This window comes from Pagrus pagrus (genome assembly GCF_965226575.1).
Source record: "Pagrus pagrus genome assembly, chromosome: 4".
Taxonomy (NCBI): domain Eukaryota; kingdom Metazoa; phylum Chordata; class Actinopteri; order Spariformes; family Sparidae; genus Pagrus; species Pagrus pagrus.
The window spans coordinates 1,664,088-1,680,818 of NC_140188.1; the positions used below are offsets into that span (position 1 = coordinate 1,664,088).

A 16,731-nucleotide genomic window follows, 5' to 3' on the forward strand; every position below is an offset into this window, starting at 1 on the left:
TTCGACCAGATAGTTCCTGATTTAATTCTAAATATTTTTACACAACGCTGCTTGTGTTTGAATCTGTATGATCGCTTTCATCGCTGATCGTTTTCTCAATTAATTGATTACTTGTTTGGTCTATAAAAGGTCAGAAAATGTCGATCAGTGTTCAAAGACAACATTGATCATTTAATCAAGCACACGTCAAATATTTGTTAATTGCAGATGAGGACTTGCTGCTTTTCTCTGTTTTATATCATTGTAATCTAACTACTTCTTAGTTTTGTAATGTTTGTCACATTTGAAGACGTCACGCTGGGCTTCCAAACGTTTGTTAGGTACTTATACTACTACTACTACTACTACTATAATACTTATTGTTTAAATAGCTTAAATCAATAATGAAACAATCTTCAGTCTCAATAAAGACACAAAAACATGAAGTCATACTTACAAGAGAGAAAAAGTAGACATGGAAATCACCAAAACATCTTTTCAGCCTTTTCTATACACAACTTTCATCAGTGTTTCCTCAGTTTTATCACTATTGACAGTCTGCATGAAAGAGCTTTCACAACATTACACCTGCACATATTATCTGCTCGTCACACAAATCTTGTGACAACAGAAAAAAACAAAGTATTTCACAAACCTATCTGCAGGAAAACCACACAGAAACATGTAGACATGAATATTTTCCAGTACTCGTCAGGTTATAATCCAAAATCTCCAGAATTTTCCAAAAAAGGTTAATCCACACGGCAGAAATGTGATTAAACTCCACATTGTAAAGAGCAGATTCTGATCCGGTTCTCCAAATGTGTGACAGAATTATTCCACAACACGGATGAGATGAGGAGAAAGTGAAAGGAACAGTTAAAAAGATGGTAAATCTCCAACAGAAATATGTGGGAAGCTTCCAAAGTAGATCCTGAAATAATATAAATAAAATATTTCCATCTCGTTTGTGCTCCGTCCATCCTGCCATCGCTCACTCCTCTGCAGACCGAGCGGCTGCTAACAAGGATGGAAACAAACCGACTTCAAATAAAAGAGTAAAAATCCAAGCGTGACTTCGCACCAGAATAAAAATGAAAACTTCAGGGCCTGACGATCAAAAAGATAAAAGCGGCGGCGGCTTCATGAACACAGCAGATGGAGCTGACAGACGACTCGGCCACCGTTGAGTTTGTCTGTGGTGGCGATCGTCCTTCACCGACTGCTGCTGAACACCAACACTTCCTCTGAGCTCCTGGGAGAATCTGCTCACTTACTGACTCTTGTTTTGTGAAGAAAATTTCCAAAAAAGTCCTTCAAATTGAAGTCAAACTCTTAAATCTTAGATACCGGCTCTTCTGCCTCACAGGAAGTGAAAACTGAAATCTAACTGCGCGTCTCTTCCCGCTGCTTCTCTTGTCACTGACTGAAAACTCAACCAGCTCTTTCAAACTTCCCTCCTGACTCACGTGAGTATTTTCTACCTGACAAACTGAAGATTTAAGCCTCTTCATTGATCTCAGTCTGACTCATCTCTGCCGCTCACCTCTACTGACAGCTGCTGGCTCCACCCACATGTGGGCCGTCCCTCTAAACAGGAAGCTGGGGGGCGATAAACCAATCACACCCGGTGTTTACAACATCTTCTTCCCCTCACTGATGGACAGGGAGCTTCTGATCGGATCAGCTCAGCTCAGCCACAGTTTTATTTTCGTCAATAAAAGCCCGTGGACGGACAGATTAATCAGCAAAAACACAAACATTTCTCTGGTTGCAGTTTCATGCCTCAGTAAACTGAGATACATATACACTGACAGATACAGGACATCTTTCCTGCCACATGCCATCACACTGTCTAATAACAGCTAAAACTCTGGTCATACAGTCTCCACGCACTTTATATGTTTTTACACTGTTCTGCACCTCATCTGTTCACTGCATCTCATATTTTATTTTGCACTACAATTAATACTGCCTATGTATACATCAACACTGCTCATTTATACATTTCTATACATATTTTTTATATATATACATTTTTTATATTACATTTTATATTGTTATGTTAATATGTCTAGGTTGTTCTTTTTATTTCACTGTGTTGTCATTCGTCTCTGTGTGTAATGCTGCTGCTACACCTTAATTTCCCAGCTTGGGATCAATAAAGTATATCTATTCTATTCATCTATTCTATTCTATAACTGAATCTCTTTGGTTTTGGACGGCTGGTCGGACTAAACAAGACAAATGAAAACATCACTTTGGGCTCTGAGAAACTGCGTTTGCTGTTTTCTAACTTCAGTAGTTCGAAAACAAAGAAAAACTGTAAATAATTAAAACCAAAAACTGCTTAAACTTTACAGAAATGAAATCCAAGTTATTCTGGATGATCCACAGCAGCATTCGCATTTAAGAAAAGCCTCGATAAATTACTATCAGAATGGATCATTAATGAAAACATATAATCATGACTCAGTGTGTGTACATTAACATTCACCCTTTAAAATAAGCTGTTTTAAGATCTGTTCCAGATTAAAGTAAGTGGTGAATATGCAGCCAGTCATTGTGGGCTGTTTCTTCACTCCAGCCACGAGGCGTCAGTGGTGAATTACAGAGATGAATGGACAGACAGATAAACTGTGAGCGTGATGTTTGGTATTCTGTTTGACCTGCAGTGACTCGTCTGTTTGCACAAATTCAATGTCTCACAGTCTGCATGTTTTCCATTAAGACGCCACATCTACAAACAAAACGTCTGCGATCAGAACACCTGAATATTTCTCTGGTGTAATAATCAGTTTGGACACTTTCTTTCTGATAAATGTTGTAGATTAAATGTTTCCACACTCACCGAATACGTAGACCATGCCGACCGCCCCGCCGAGTCCCATCAGCCCCGCCAGTCGTAGCACCATCTTCTTAGCGTAGGCCTTGTTCTCCTTGTCCTTCTTGTCCTCCTTCTGTTCTCCCTCCCTCTCACCTTCACCTCCCTCAGGAGGAGGCTGGCCCTGGACAGAAACGAACATTTGACCATTGTTAATGTCTTTATTATCAGTGCATTATTGTAATACCAGTCATGGACGTTAATTTGAACTGCAGGTTGATTATTACCTGATTATAGTGATGTCATTCAGGTCATGACCTTATCAATGATAGTAGGGCTGTAACTAGCGATCAGATTAAATATTAACCTCTCACCTATTTTGAGATTAACCAGTTAACCTGTCAGTCTATAAAACTGTATATAACTGCATATTAAAATAGCACGACTGTTTGTAACCAGAGAACGTCTGGTGTTTTTACTTCCTGAATATCAAACAAATAAAAAGAAAAGGTCACAGTGAGGTGCAGAACAGTGTGCGCCTCAATACAAGCTGATCACAACTCTACCAGCACATCACAGGTTATTTTAGTCCGTCCATCAGTCACGTTATTTATAGACCACCATAGATATTCAGACACTAAACAACATCTTTTTAAAATAAAACACAGTTTATCCTCCGACTTTTCAAGATATTCTTTAGCGAATAGAATATTTTGTTGTTAATGCATAAAAAGTTTAACCTCCACGTTATTACAAGCAAAACAGGCAACAGCTGTTCGACTCTGTGGGGAGATTTCCAGATGTTTTTCCAGCCTAAACCTAGAAATAGAAAATGTAGTTTTAACTTATCTGTGATTTCCAGAAACAAACTTACCTGATTGGGTTGTTTATTCTAATTAATTAAAATTTAAACCCTCTTAGGTGTGTGACTCTTTAACACCCTGTATAGCTGTGTTTGAACAGTCTTTCCTAACGGAGCTGCTTACGTTGACATTTTGTGGCTCATTTTTTATTATTGTGAAACAGAAATATCTAGGCCAGAGGTGCTGTCAGGTTTTTCCATTCAGCTTCAGTCTCAGCTCGAGATAGTAAGACAAAACACTTCCTTCTATGTTTTAGCAGCACGTCAGACACACATGGTGTGTGTGTGCTACAGATTTGGGTTTCAGTGAGGTGGATCTGAACGTGGGGAGGAGGAGGAGGAGGAGGAGGAGGGTCTGTTCTGACCTTCAAACCAAACAAACCTTGGCTGCTAACACGGTTTATCTAACAGCTCCTACAGATAACATGGAGCTCGGTCAGACACGGTTAGCTTAGTGTTTGTGTCTGTGAGGAGCTGATACCACCTCAACATTACAGTGAGCCACACAGAGATGACACAGGTTACAACAGCAGGGCTGATGCTAGCTACATGCTAACTGTCCCAGCTAGCCAGAATAAGAGACCACACACAAATTAAAAGATATTTCAGTTAGGAAATGTAGCGACTGAGCTCAGGTAATGGCTGTCAAACCAGTGTGTCTCTGACATGTGTCACAGAGAGACATCCAACCTGTCAGTCCAGTAAAAGCGCATGCTAATATTAGCTAGCTAGCCTATTAGCTAAGCTAATTCCAGGTTCATTCATTCAGCAGAATGCGGGACATGCGCAGTGAGGAGCACAGATCTGACATGTATGAAGTTGACATTTGTCGTGACACAACAAACACTTAACACAGTCCTCCTCTCTCCGTCTGTCAGATAAATGTTAAGATGTTAGCTAGCTTTCAGAGGGGGGAATGTCAGCGATGTAGCTCCGATTTGACTTTCATGGGCAACTCGTGTGGGCGGGGTTTACGTCCAACCCCCGAGCTGCAGTGTGTTCGCTCTCACCGCCAACATCGCCGGCTGCTGACACGCTAAACAAATCGAGCGCACATGAGCGGACTAGCTTCCTCACCTGACTCTGCTGCTGTTGCTGGAGCCTCTCCTGGAGGATAGCCTGAGCCAGTCCGCCCGTCGCACTGCCCGTCCCGGCCGGCGGCTTGTCCGTGGAGAGCGTCCGGACGATATCCACCACGGCCGGGGAAGAGGCACCCACCGCCCCGCTCCTGAGCCGCAGCAGGCCCCGGCTCGCCCGCACACACATGGGGAACACAGACGTAGCCGACATGTTGGATAGCAGCTCAAGCTGCCGGCGGACGTATGTGAAAAGGACAAAAGCAGCCGATTGGCTGGGGCCGGTATGAGTGGCAGGCAGGAGGAGCGCCGAGAGCAGCGAGAGGCCACATGGAGCGGCAGGAGGGCGGGACGTAGAGCGTCCGGTCCAATCAGAGGCAAGAATGAGTCTGACCTTCGATTGCGACAGAAAACTGCCATGATGGTTGATGGCAAAGTGCCCAAAACCTGCTCAATTATATCACCTGTATGAAAAACATGTCAGAAAACCATCACCAAGCAACTTTATTACATCAAAACAGGGAATATAAATAAAAACCTGAACTCAACCTGAACAGAATGTGTTTCTGATACGATGACAGTTTTATTTGCCAGGTATTTTATAAGCAGTTTGACTCTCAACATACAATTTTCAAGAAAATACACACTGACATACAGCTAAGATGAAGCTTACAGGTTACAGTGCTGGAATAATACCGTATGAGTAGTGTACATACATGAGCTGAAATATTGCATCAGCCACATGTATTTACTCCAGCACTCTTTGCACTTTAAAGAATGTGGCCTATATTCTGGCACTTAAAGATTTTTCATTTTTTTATTCAATGTTTTTTGATTATGACCTGTCAGGCATACATTTCCTTTACTCTTGAACACATTGTGTGAAAGCAGCCACATTTAGATGACTCATGCACACACAAACTTGAACTGATTCTCCAAAATGTAATGGTATTTTCTCTGAAATCATAATCTTAACTCTCTGGACATTTTGCAATTTGTTGTCACCAAAGTCTAACCTGAATTAGGAAGGAAAGCTTCCAGGTTTTCTGCACCCTCTGCATGGAAAAATCTAGAGAGATCTCATTGCACCACTGAACTATTCTTATTTGTCTTATTTGTTTATTTGTGTGTGTTTCTCTGCATTTTACTGTTGTAACTCTGTGTGGCTGCCATTCTCAGCCAGGTTGTAAAAGAGAATATTTTATATATAGAGAATATAAGACAATATTATTGACTGCAAAGCTGGAAAATAGTGTTCGTTCCATCTAACATACTGATGTTCCACTACTCCAAGTTATTTAATACAATGAACAAAACATGCAGAAATAAGGGTTAAAGTTCAGTCTTTAAGAATGGAGCATGTCAGTTATCTGAGCCTGTGGCTTTGTGCTCTTTTTATGTATTTCTTAAAACTTTCTTCTCGCTTACACCAAATCATGTGGACACTGTGTATATGCCTCAACATAAGGTGAAATTAAAATGGCTTTTATTTTGAAAAGTTGTCTGTTTATTGGTTCAAAAACAAACTCTCACTATAGGATCAGACCAGTCCGTCATCATGTTCACGTTCTCTTGACTTCCTGAAGTAATCTTATCCGTGCTCTCATCAGACTGGTTCGACCGGTTCAGTTCAGTGTTTCCAAAGTGTTTGAAAGCAGACTGCACACACAGACAACTCAGAAAGGATAAGCAGCATCTCATCACCGGTTATGGATGTAACTTTTATTCAGACCGATGGGATCATCCTACTAAGATCGCAGACCTCTTCAGGACACAAATGACCTGCTGGAATGACGGACATTCACAGGCCTAACTCGAGTAAGCCTTACTCTGTTTAACTTGGGGAAATCCTCTTTATTATTACAGTCTCATTGATATTTTGTTCTTTTTGAGTATAATGCCCTAATTCATGTAATCCTTAATCCAAAAACAAAGATACTTGTTAATGGTGCAGAAGCTAACACACTTTCATTTTCTACTTTTCTTACAGGTGTGGCAGCATGTACAAGGTACAGTCTGCTGTTGAGATTACACTTAACTGTGTTAGTATTGTTTCACACATGAATGTTTATTATGGTTTAATTTAGCTGTAGTGGGACAGCAGATTAAAGCAGTATAAGGCTTCAATTCACGGTCAAAACTGTTATTTTTGCTCTTTATCAGCACCCAGCACAACAGACCGGACTCCCCTGAACCCAGTTGTGTGTCCTTGAGGAGTGACCGCTCTATGAGTCGTCCTACTGCTTTAAAAGATGGACACGACTGATGAAAAGTAAGGATTTGAAACTGAGTGTCAATGACTGCAAGGCAGTGCCTCTCATAATTGAGGCTACAGCAGGGTGTGGTCTGGTTTTGCCGGTTGTTTTCTGCCAGTCTGTAAATGTCTGTTGTTTGCCTGTGCCCTGCAAACAACTCATATGAACATTGACTTAACAGACAGCCTTGTCGATGAGACTCAACCTTAGACAAGAACATTCATTTTGGTCCATTCCAATTTTGACATTTAAAGTCAGACATTTTTTTTCCTAAAATATCTGCATATGACAGCAATTTTTTTAAACTTTCTGCATTTTAGGGAAGGCAGAAACAAGCTGTTAGGACAACACTAACGTAGCCTGTTGGCAAACAATTGCTAACATCGGGAGCATGCCTATGTTCCCACAGCCCTATGCTCCTACCCTAACCACTTCCCTAAACCTAACCTCTTCCCCTTCCCTAACCCAAAAAGTGTGGGAACATAGGGCTGTGGGAACATAGGCACGACCCCGCTAAGATCCAACAATCATAGCACTATTAGCATTCATTTGGAGCGGTGTTTGTGTCCAACAAATGATTCTCCAATATTTACCCTCCTTTTTGCTTTGTTTTTGGTCTTCAAAAGCTCTGGATCTTTAACTGTTTCCATTCAAGATTCTTTGAACCTTGGTGCCATCTGGCAATCCAGCTCGTGTTTCCATCAGTTTAACCGCTTTCCACCACTTTATTACTTGTTACTTTTTGGTTCAAAGTGCTCTGAACGGTTGAAAACTGGCTCCATGGTGGTGGAAAAACCCCTCACTGTTGCCCCTTGTCCATCAACACTGAACCGGTTCCATTCCGGTTCATGCACCTTATCTTGAACCATTCAGATTATTTCAGCCGATAATAAACTGGTTCATTTATGATTACAATGGTTCTGCTCACAACTGGAGGAAAAGTGGGCTTGCTCGATTCACAGGCACCAAGATTTCATGAATCTTGAACAGAATTGGTTCAAGTAAGTGGTGCTGAGTAAGTAGATCATGATTATGGAAATAAACTTCTTGAGGTATGGTTAAGGTTAGGCCAGTAAAAACAGGTTTGTTACAGCCCCGGGGCTGTGGGTGCGTTTTGTGTTTTTCTTCTCGCCCATTCAGGTGACACCCTCATCCTCCCCCCCTCTTCCTCGTCAGTGTGTGGAGCGCCACACCTGAGGCTGCTTGCCACTTAGGTGAACCACTATAAGTGGCCGCGGATGCCAGTGGGCTGGGGGCGGCGACCGTGACGTGGAGAGAGCTTGAACTACGGCAGACAGCGTGCTTAACTAGTGTTCTCTTTTGCGGGCTTAAATAAAGCCCTTTTTAATGTGATCATTACTGTTTTGTCCATCCTGTGGTACTTCTAGAATCCATCAGGAGAGGCCAGAGTCCCCTGAACCCACCTGTGTGTCCTCGAAGAGTGACCGCTCGATGCGCAATCCTATTGCTTTCAAAGATGGACATGACTCTACCGAACCCAGCTGTGTGTCCATGAAGAGTGACCGCTCGATGCGCAATCCTATTGCTTTCAAAGATGGACATGACTCTACCGAACCCAGCTGTGTGTCCATGAAGAGTGCCTGTTCGATGCGCAATCTTATTGCTTTCAAAGATGGACATGACTCTACCGAACCCAGCTGTGTGTCCATGAAGAGTGACCGCTCGATGCGCAATCCTATTGCTTTCAAAGATGGACACGACTCTACCAAACCCAGATGTGTGTCCATGAAGAGTGACCATCCACAGTCTAAACATCTCACATTAAAAGCGAGGCGCCCTCCTGTTGGACAAGGGTAATGATTTTAAAGTGACAGTTCAATGAAAATTAGTTTCCAGACTCTCCATCATGACAAACAGAATTTGTATTTGAGACTCAGTTGATTCATTTTCACTGTAACATGCAGTCATGAAAGTGGTACTTACACAATTTTTTACCCCTTTCTTCTTCAGCTCGACTGCAATTTAACAACCCTTATGTGAGTGTGCTCATTACACATTATGTATATTTCCTCCACAGAGACCCTCAGAAAAAGTCAGATGTTGCCAGTGTTGAATCTGTCAGGAAGAATCAACCAGACCTGAACTCCATATTCATAGTATGCAATAACAGATCTTCTAAAAAAAACACAACACAACCATGCTTCTTTAAACCAGTATGGGTTGTCCCCAACTCATGCAGTCTTTCATGGACGTGTCATTCTTTGACTTTGGCGTCACATTTTTAATATGTGTAATTTTCTGTTCCAGTTGCTCGAAGAGAACATTACCGCCTTTGCGAAGAACGAGCTGAAAAGGATTCAGAGGATTCTGAGTCCAGATTACCCAGACCGTTTAGAGGTTAGGAGTGAGGAGGAGGAGGAGGAGGTTGGAGACAGTAAGGATGAAAGGCAGAGGAGGAGCAGCAGAGAAGCGTTTCTGAAGATCACACTGCACTTCCTGAGGGCAATGAAGCAGGAGGAACTGGCCAATTCTCTGCAGAGCAGTAAGACACTTTCAGTTTGCTGAAACAGGATAGCAGTGGGTTCATTTCTACAACCTCCTATTAATGTGTTGTGAAAAACTTGCAGTGATGGCCAGAAATGTGTCAAATATGACTTTGATATGGCTAAGCACCCATCCTTGACTAAGGACTCGATTTATCCTGCCCAAGAAAAAAATTACTTCAGACTTGCTTGTGACTTGTCCCTAATGACTTGAGTCACATGTCTGTTTATTTCATGAAAAAGAAGTGCTGGAACAAGTTCGATCCATGGAGGCCCCACCTCACAAAGATCTACCACTAACGTCCTGGTGCCAGACACCACAGGACACCCTCAGAAGTCCTATGTCAATGCCTCAATGGGTAGAGAAATGTTTCAGCATCAATGGGAAGTGTTGGAAGAAGTCTGATTCATGGAGGCCCCACTGTGGATTGGGCTTGGCTCAGACCCATTGAAGGAGTCCTGTGGCGTCTGGCAACAGGGCGCTGGATCCTTTGAGTCCTGAGGGTTGTGAGGTGGGGCCTCCTTTTCCAGAACTTCCCATTGATACTCAATCGGATTTGGGATCTGAGGAAGGGGAAAGATCTTGGAGACCAAGTCGACACCTTGATGTCTTTGACTATTCCTTTGGCGTTTCCTAAGCAGTGGCACTACACCTGTGTTTGGGTGGGTGGCATGTGTCAAGTGTCCCTGCAGAACATTGCATTATATCGAGACGATAAAAATATTCACTTCACCTGTTAGTCTTTTTAATGTTGTGGCTGATTGATGTATGTACCACGTAGATAACCACCAGTTATATATGTAGAAGTGACTGTTCGGTGCCTTGATCTATACTCTTCCGAATGTCAAGGATAGATGAACTTTCCGATCTATCAAATTACTTTTGCCACCTGTATTGTAACATTCACCAACTGACGTTGTTGTTTCTTTGTTTAGAAACTCATGCCATCATCTGCAAGCGTAAACTCAAATCTAATCTCAAGAAGAAATTCCAGTTTTTGTTCGAAGGGGTCGCTAAAGCAGGAAACCCAACCCTTCTGAATAAGATCTACACAGAACTCTTCATCACAGAGGGAGGGATCGGAGAGGTCAATGACGAACATGAGGTCATACGGATTGAAACAGCTTCCAGGAAAACAGCTACACCAGAAATAACAATCAGATGTGAGGACATCTTTAAAGCCTCACCTGGAAGAGATAAACCAATCAGAACAGTGATGACAAAGGGAGTGGCTGGCATCGGGAAAACAGTCTTAACACAGAAGTTCACTCTGGACTGGGCTGAAGACAAAGCCAACCAGGACATACAGTTCACATTTCCATTCACTTTCAGAGAGCTGAATGTGCTGAGAAAGAAGAAGTACAGCTTGAAGAAGCTTCTTAATCACTTCTTCTCTGAAACTAAAGAAGCAGGAAGCTACAGCTTCAACAAGCCCCAGGTTGTTTTCATCTTTGACGGTCTGGACGAGTGCCGACTTCCTCTGGACTTCCACCACAATAAAATCCTGACTGATGTCACAAAGTCAACCTCACTAGATGTGCTTCTGACGAACCTCATCAGGGGGAAACTGCTTCCCTCTGCTCGCCTCTGGATAACCACACGACCTGCAGCAGCCAATCAGATCCCTCCTGAGTGTGTTGACATGGTGACAGAGGTCAGAGGGTTCACTGACCCACAGAAGGAGGAGTACTTCAGGAAGAGATTCAAAGACATGGAGATGGCCAACAGAGTCTTCTCCCACATTAAGACATCTCGAAGCCTCCACATCATGTGCCACATCCCAGTCTTCTGCTGGATCACTGCTACAGTTCTGAAGCATGTGTTAAAGACTGGAGAGGGAGGAGAGCTGCCCAAGACCCTGACTGAGATGTACATCCACTTCCTGGTGGTTCAGTCCAAACTGAAGAACGTCAAGTATGATGGAGGAGCTGAGACAGATCCACACTGGACTCCAGACAGCAGGAAGATGATTTTGTTACTGGGAAAACTGGCTTTTGAGCAGCTGCAGAAAGGCAACCTGATCTTCTATGAATCAGACCTGACAGAGTGTGGCATCGATATCAGAGCAGCCTCAGTGTACTCAGGAGTGTTCACACAGATCTTTAAAGAGGAGAGAGGACTGTACCAGGACAGAGTGTTCTGCTTTGTTCATCTGAGCGTTCAGGAGTTCCTAGCTGCTGTTCACGTCCATCTAACATTTGTCAAACATGGTGTCAATCTGCTGCTTGAGGTGCAATCTAAATCCAAATGGTCTGAGCTATTCAAGGATACATTTGCAAACCTCTATCAGAGTGCAGTGGACAAGGCCTTGCAGAGTCCAAATGGACACCTGGACCTCTTCCTCCGTTTCCTGCTCGGTCTTTCATTGGAAACCAATCGGGCTCTTCTTGAAGGTTTGCCAAAACGTAAAGGAAGTAGCTCGCAGAACAACAAGAAAACAGTTCAGTACATCAAGAAGATGATCAGGAAGAATCTGTCTCCAGAGAGAAGCATCAATCTCTTCTACTGCCTGAATGAGCTCAAGGACCAGTCTCTGCTGAAGGAGATCCAACTGTACATGGCTTCAGGCCGTCCCTTCACAGATAAACTGTCTCCTGCTCAGTGGTCAGCCCTGATTTTCATCTTACTGTCATCAGAAAAACACCTGAGTGTGTTTGACCTGAAGAAATTCTCTGCTTCAGACGAAGGGTTTCTAAGGCTGCTACCAGTGATCAGATCCTCCAACAAATCTCTGTAGGCACAAAGATAAAAGAATAATTATTAGGGATGCATTGATTTATCAGCCAAACATTGGAATCGACCAATATTTACCTTGTGACTGCTATTGGGCTATCGGCAAAAAAGATGATGTTCACTGAAGGTGTAAGTACTAAAAAAAATAAAATAATTTTCATTGTGTAGGAAGTTGTATCGCGGGCTAAAAAGGCTTTGACACAGTTACTTTTTTTACTTTAAAAAAAAATCTTTTTTACATGACAGCTCATCCTAGTCAGAAAAAAATGACGTTATGCAAGCAGAATGTTATTTAACTGTGAGTTATTTTTTCTAAGATTCATGACAAATCTTAAGTTGTGTACATACTAAATTTAAGTTTCATATGTTACGTACATTTTTTAACCGAAACCATGATGTTTTCCTAAACCTAATCAAATAGTTTTAGTACCTAAACCTGACCAAACAGCAACAGTACGACAAAGGTCCGCTGACAACAAAGGTCAACAACAATAAAAACGAACAGCATCTGCTATCAGCCAAATTGTTATTTTATACATCTGTATCAACCCAGAAATTCACAATCGGTGCATCCCTAATATATACATCAACACGTGAATACTGAAAGATTTAACATACTTAAATGCACAGATGTGTTTTCCACCTATTTTTCTTCAGGCTGAGTGACTGTAACCTGTCAGGGAGAAGCTTTGCAGTCCTGGCAACAGTTCTCAGCTCCCAGTCCTGCAGTTTGACAGAGCTGGACCTGAGTAACAACAACCTGCAGGATTCAGGAGTGAAGTTGCTCTGCGGCGGACTGGAGAGTCCAAACTGTAGACTGGAAACCCTATGGTTAGATAAGTTATCATGTTTTTTTACATTTGTTTTGCACAATCACTTGTATTCCCCCTCCAGAGAAAAGACTGGGTTACAGTACAAATCATTGAACTCTGTCACTCCTCTCTGTCATGTTGCTCTCTGGGAGTAAGTTTGTCTGGGAGGCTTTTCACCTGAAAGGAAATTGTTTCATTTCACTGGTAGGTTGAATCAAACCGGTCTCACAGAGACATGCTGTCAGGAGCTCTCGTCAGTCCTCGGCTCCGAGTTCTCTACACTGAGAGAACTGAACCTGAATCACAACAAACTGCTGGATTCAGGAGTGAAGCTGCTCTGTGTTGGATTGGGTAGTCCACACTGTAAAATGGAAGGTCTCGGGTAAGTTCAATTTAGTTTTTTACTTATATTAATGTAAACTGCCAAAAAAGTCTGTCATGAATATGTTTACCTGAGCAGTTTACTTTGGAGCCCCTGACCTGAAGTTTTATTGTATAATGAATATTTTGATAAATAATTGATCTCTTCGCCCCTCATAACAGCATAACCATAACATTTCTTCATGTTGCAGCTTGACATGTTTTCAGGTCCATTTTTCAATTTTATGTTGTGACTACCCTTTGCTTATGGTCTGATTAGGTTAAGGTAATTGTCTTTCTTATTTTTTCTCCTTCAGGCTGAGGGCCTGCAGTTTGTCAGAGAGAAGCTTTGGAGTTCTGGCTTCAGTTCTCAGCTCCGGATCCTCCAGTCTGAGAAAACTGGACCTGAGTATGAACAATCTGAGAGATTCAGGAGTGAAGCTAATCTCAGCTGGACTACAGAGTCCACACTGTAAACTGGAAACACTCAGGTCAGGTTACTTGGTGTTATCACTACATTATTGCATGCATGATTTTTCATGTTGGTTTGTTTACTCACTTTAATCCCTGATGAAAAATATTGAATTTTATTTCTTCAGGTTGACGTTCTGTGGTCTGACAGAGAAAAGCTGTGGAGTTCTGGGTTCAGTTCTCATCTTGGAGTCATCTTGTCTGAGAGTGCTCGATGCAAGCAGCAACGACCTGCAGGACTCAGGAGTGATGCAGCTCTCTGCTGCACTACGAAGTCCTGGCTGTCGACTGAAAACTCTCAGGTGATAGTTCCTGAAACTTAACAAGAATAAGAATAAAAACCTTAACTCTCCAACTACATATGCAGTAGTGCTCCCCAAGACTGCCCTGTCAACTGCTTTTATCTGACATTTTCTGATTCAATTTTAAAATTAAACATTTAACTGCATTTACACAAGTTAACAAAGTCTCTGTTGGTTTCTTTGTAGCCTGTCAGGCTGTCGGGTAACAGAGGAGGGCTGCGATTCTCTGGCTTCAGCGCTGAGCTCCAACCCCTTCAATCTGAGAGAGCTGGACCTGAGCTACAACCATCCAGGAGAATCAGGAGTGAAGCTGCTTTCTGCTAAACTGAAGGACCCACACTGCAGACTGGACACTCTCAGGTCTGGAGGGTTTTGCTGTTATACATATTTGTCTGTCATGTTTGTAGCGTTCTCGCCACATATATTAGATATTATTAAGCCCTCATTAGAAGGGACACGATATGAAAGAAATTAATGTAATGCTCATGTTTCTATAATGAAATATTATGATGTCTGACATTGATTACCACTCACTTCAGGATGGACAATGGAGGAGCCCAGAGGCTCAAACCGCATCTGTGGAGATGTAAGTATTTCATGTTATTTGTGTGACTTTTCATTGGAAAGTCCCTGCTGAAACAGGGACATCAGTCATTCAAACCTCACTGTTTTAATAAATGACCTGCTATTGATGATGTCGCATCATAAAGGATTTAATAGAATAAATTATCATACCGCTAGTGAATAATAACCAATTGTCCTAAAATATGGATCTTTAGAAACATCTATTGATAGACAGAAGAAACTGTTCTGCTCATTCTTACTGATACAGCAACTACAAGATGTGTCATCACAACAAGGTTTCTCCCAGAGTTTAGAGTGGAGGCGTCCCACCTCACCTGAAACAAAGACAACCTCTGCCATATGAAAGGGAAAGAGCAGTGCCCCCTGCCTTTAGCAACATATCACAGCAACTGTATTCACTCTGTCACTTGGTATTTTTCTCCTTCAGATGCCTGCTATCTCACACTGGACCCAGATACAGCCCATATTGACCTCACTCTGTCTGAAGACAGCAGGAAGGTAACAGGGGCAAAACTTTTAGCACGGCATGATCAATTCACGGGCCAAGTGCTGTGTAGAAACGGTGTGACTGGTCGCTGTTACTGGGAGGTCGAGTGGAAAGGATTTGTTTCCATCGGGGTAACTTATAAAAGAGTCAGAGGAAATGGTGAGGACGCCTGGTCCTGCTGCCTGGCCTGCTCTAAAAAAAAGTACACTGTCCTGCACAATGACAAAGAAGCAGAGGTACACGGTCTTCCCTTTGTCTCCAACAGAGTCGGAGTGTATGTGGACTGGCCTGCTGGCATCCTGTGCTTCTTCGCAGTGTTCTCTGCAAGACGGATCTGCCTCCGCACCTTCTTCTGCACATTCACCGAGCCTCTCTACCCCGTGCTTAGGCTCTGGTTCAAATCTGAGATGTTGGGGTGCTCAGCATCTTTGTGTGACCTGTAGGAAAGAGAGTTACCTCTGAGCTAACCAACAACTGATGACAAACTTGTTCGAGATGTACAGAGCGCCTATAAATATGCAGTTTAATGACAAATAAGCCAAAACAACTGTGTATTAAAAGATACATTTTATTTGTTTAACCTGGTGCTATCATTATGGTGACTTTGGGTCTTGGAATGACGCAACATAGATGTAGCTATAAGGAAGTCTGAAGGCTCAAGAAAAATATGAGCAGTCAGGTGATGAAGCAGGTAGAAAAAAATGTAAAGGTTAAAGCATATTTGAAAGAGAAAACAACGGCTATTGGTAAAATTATTTCCCAGTGTCATCAAAAAGTGTCCCTCATAAACATCGTGTTGCGTGTCAAGCTGACCAATCAGAGCAGACTGGGTATTCAGTAGGCGGGGGAGCTACAGCTGCAGGTGTGTTTTTTTTAGCATTAAAGCATTTAAACCTGTTCTAGTCGAAACCCAAAATCACATGATGAACCTGAAAATGAGCATAATTAGCTTAGTGGTTCAAATCCTGCTGCTGCAAAAACGTTTCCTGAAGACTCTCTGAGCCAGTTTTAGGGACTCGTAAAGGGTTTATACATGTTAAAGTTTTTCCACATATTTCATACATTCATTCTTTTATTCAACTTTTACACAAACATTCATACCAACACACTGCTATCCTGATCAGTGGCAGAGTGGTTAGTGCACATAGCATGTGTCCATACATCTTGTTTGGAGGTTTGAATCTTGACTGTTAAGCAGTGCAGTGTCTTCAAGACAGTAAAAATGATTGCATCTCTGCTATGCTGCTCATGGTTAGAGCATATAGCACATGTCTAAACAGCTTTTTCAAGACGCAGGTTCGATGGTTTGACTCATGGCTGTTTAGCAGTGCAATGCAAGGTGTTTCATTCCTGCATTTCAGCTCCAAAATCTATTTTTCAGGTTAATTTCAGGTCACGTGCTATTTCTTTTCCCAATTTTTGTTTGTAAGCAAATTCTTACGCCATTGTAAAAAGAAAGCAGACATCTGCAAACTAGCTG

General features: G+C 42.3%; 2 protein-coding genes across 2 annotated transcripts in view; one reads left to right on the forward strand and one right to left on the reverse strand.

The window, feature by feature from the left end:
• The window catches only part of timm50 (translocase of inner mitochondrial membrane 50 homolog), a 32,629-nt gene extending 27,382 nt beyond the window's left edge, over window positions 1-5,247 (reverse strand). Inside the window, 3 exon segments of the mRNA XM_084351656.1 lie at window positions 2,831-2,987; window positions 4,743-4,978; window positions 4,981-5,247. Of these exon segments, the coding sequence (XP_084207782.1) occupies window positions 2,831-2,987; window positions 4,743-4,978; window positions 4,981-5,161 (574 nt within the window). The 5' untranslated portion in view covers window positions 5,162-5,247.
• Window positions 5,248-9,365: 4,118 nt separating this feature from the next.
• LOC311255718 (protein NLRC3-like) lies at window positions 9,366-15,694 on the forward strand (the record flags this gene model as incomplete). Its single annotated transcript, XM_084350367.1, has 9 exons — window positions 9,366-9,499; window positions 10,437-12,234; window positions 12,892-13,074; window positions 13,255-13,428; window positions 13,724-13,897; window positions 14,006-14,179; window positions 14,366-14,539; window positions 14,719-14,765; window positions 15,192-15,694. Exons 1-9 carry the CDS (start codon window positions 9,463-9,465, stop codon window positions 15,692-15,694), a joined length of 3,264 nt encoding a protein of 1,087 aa, XP_084206493.1. The 5' UTR covers window positions 9,366-9,462.
• Window positions 15,695-16,731: the final 1,037 nt, after the last annotated feature.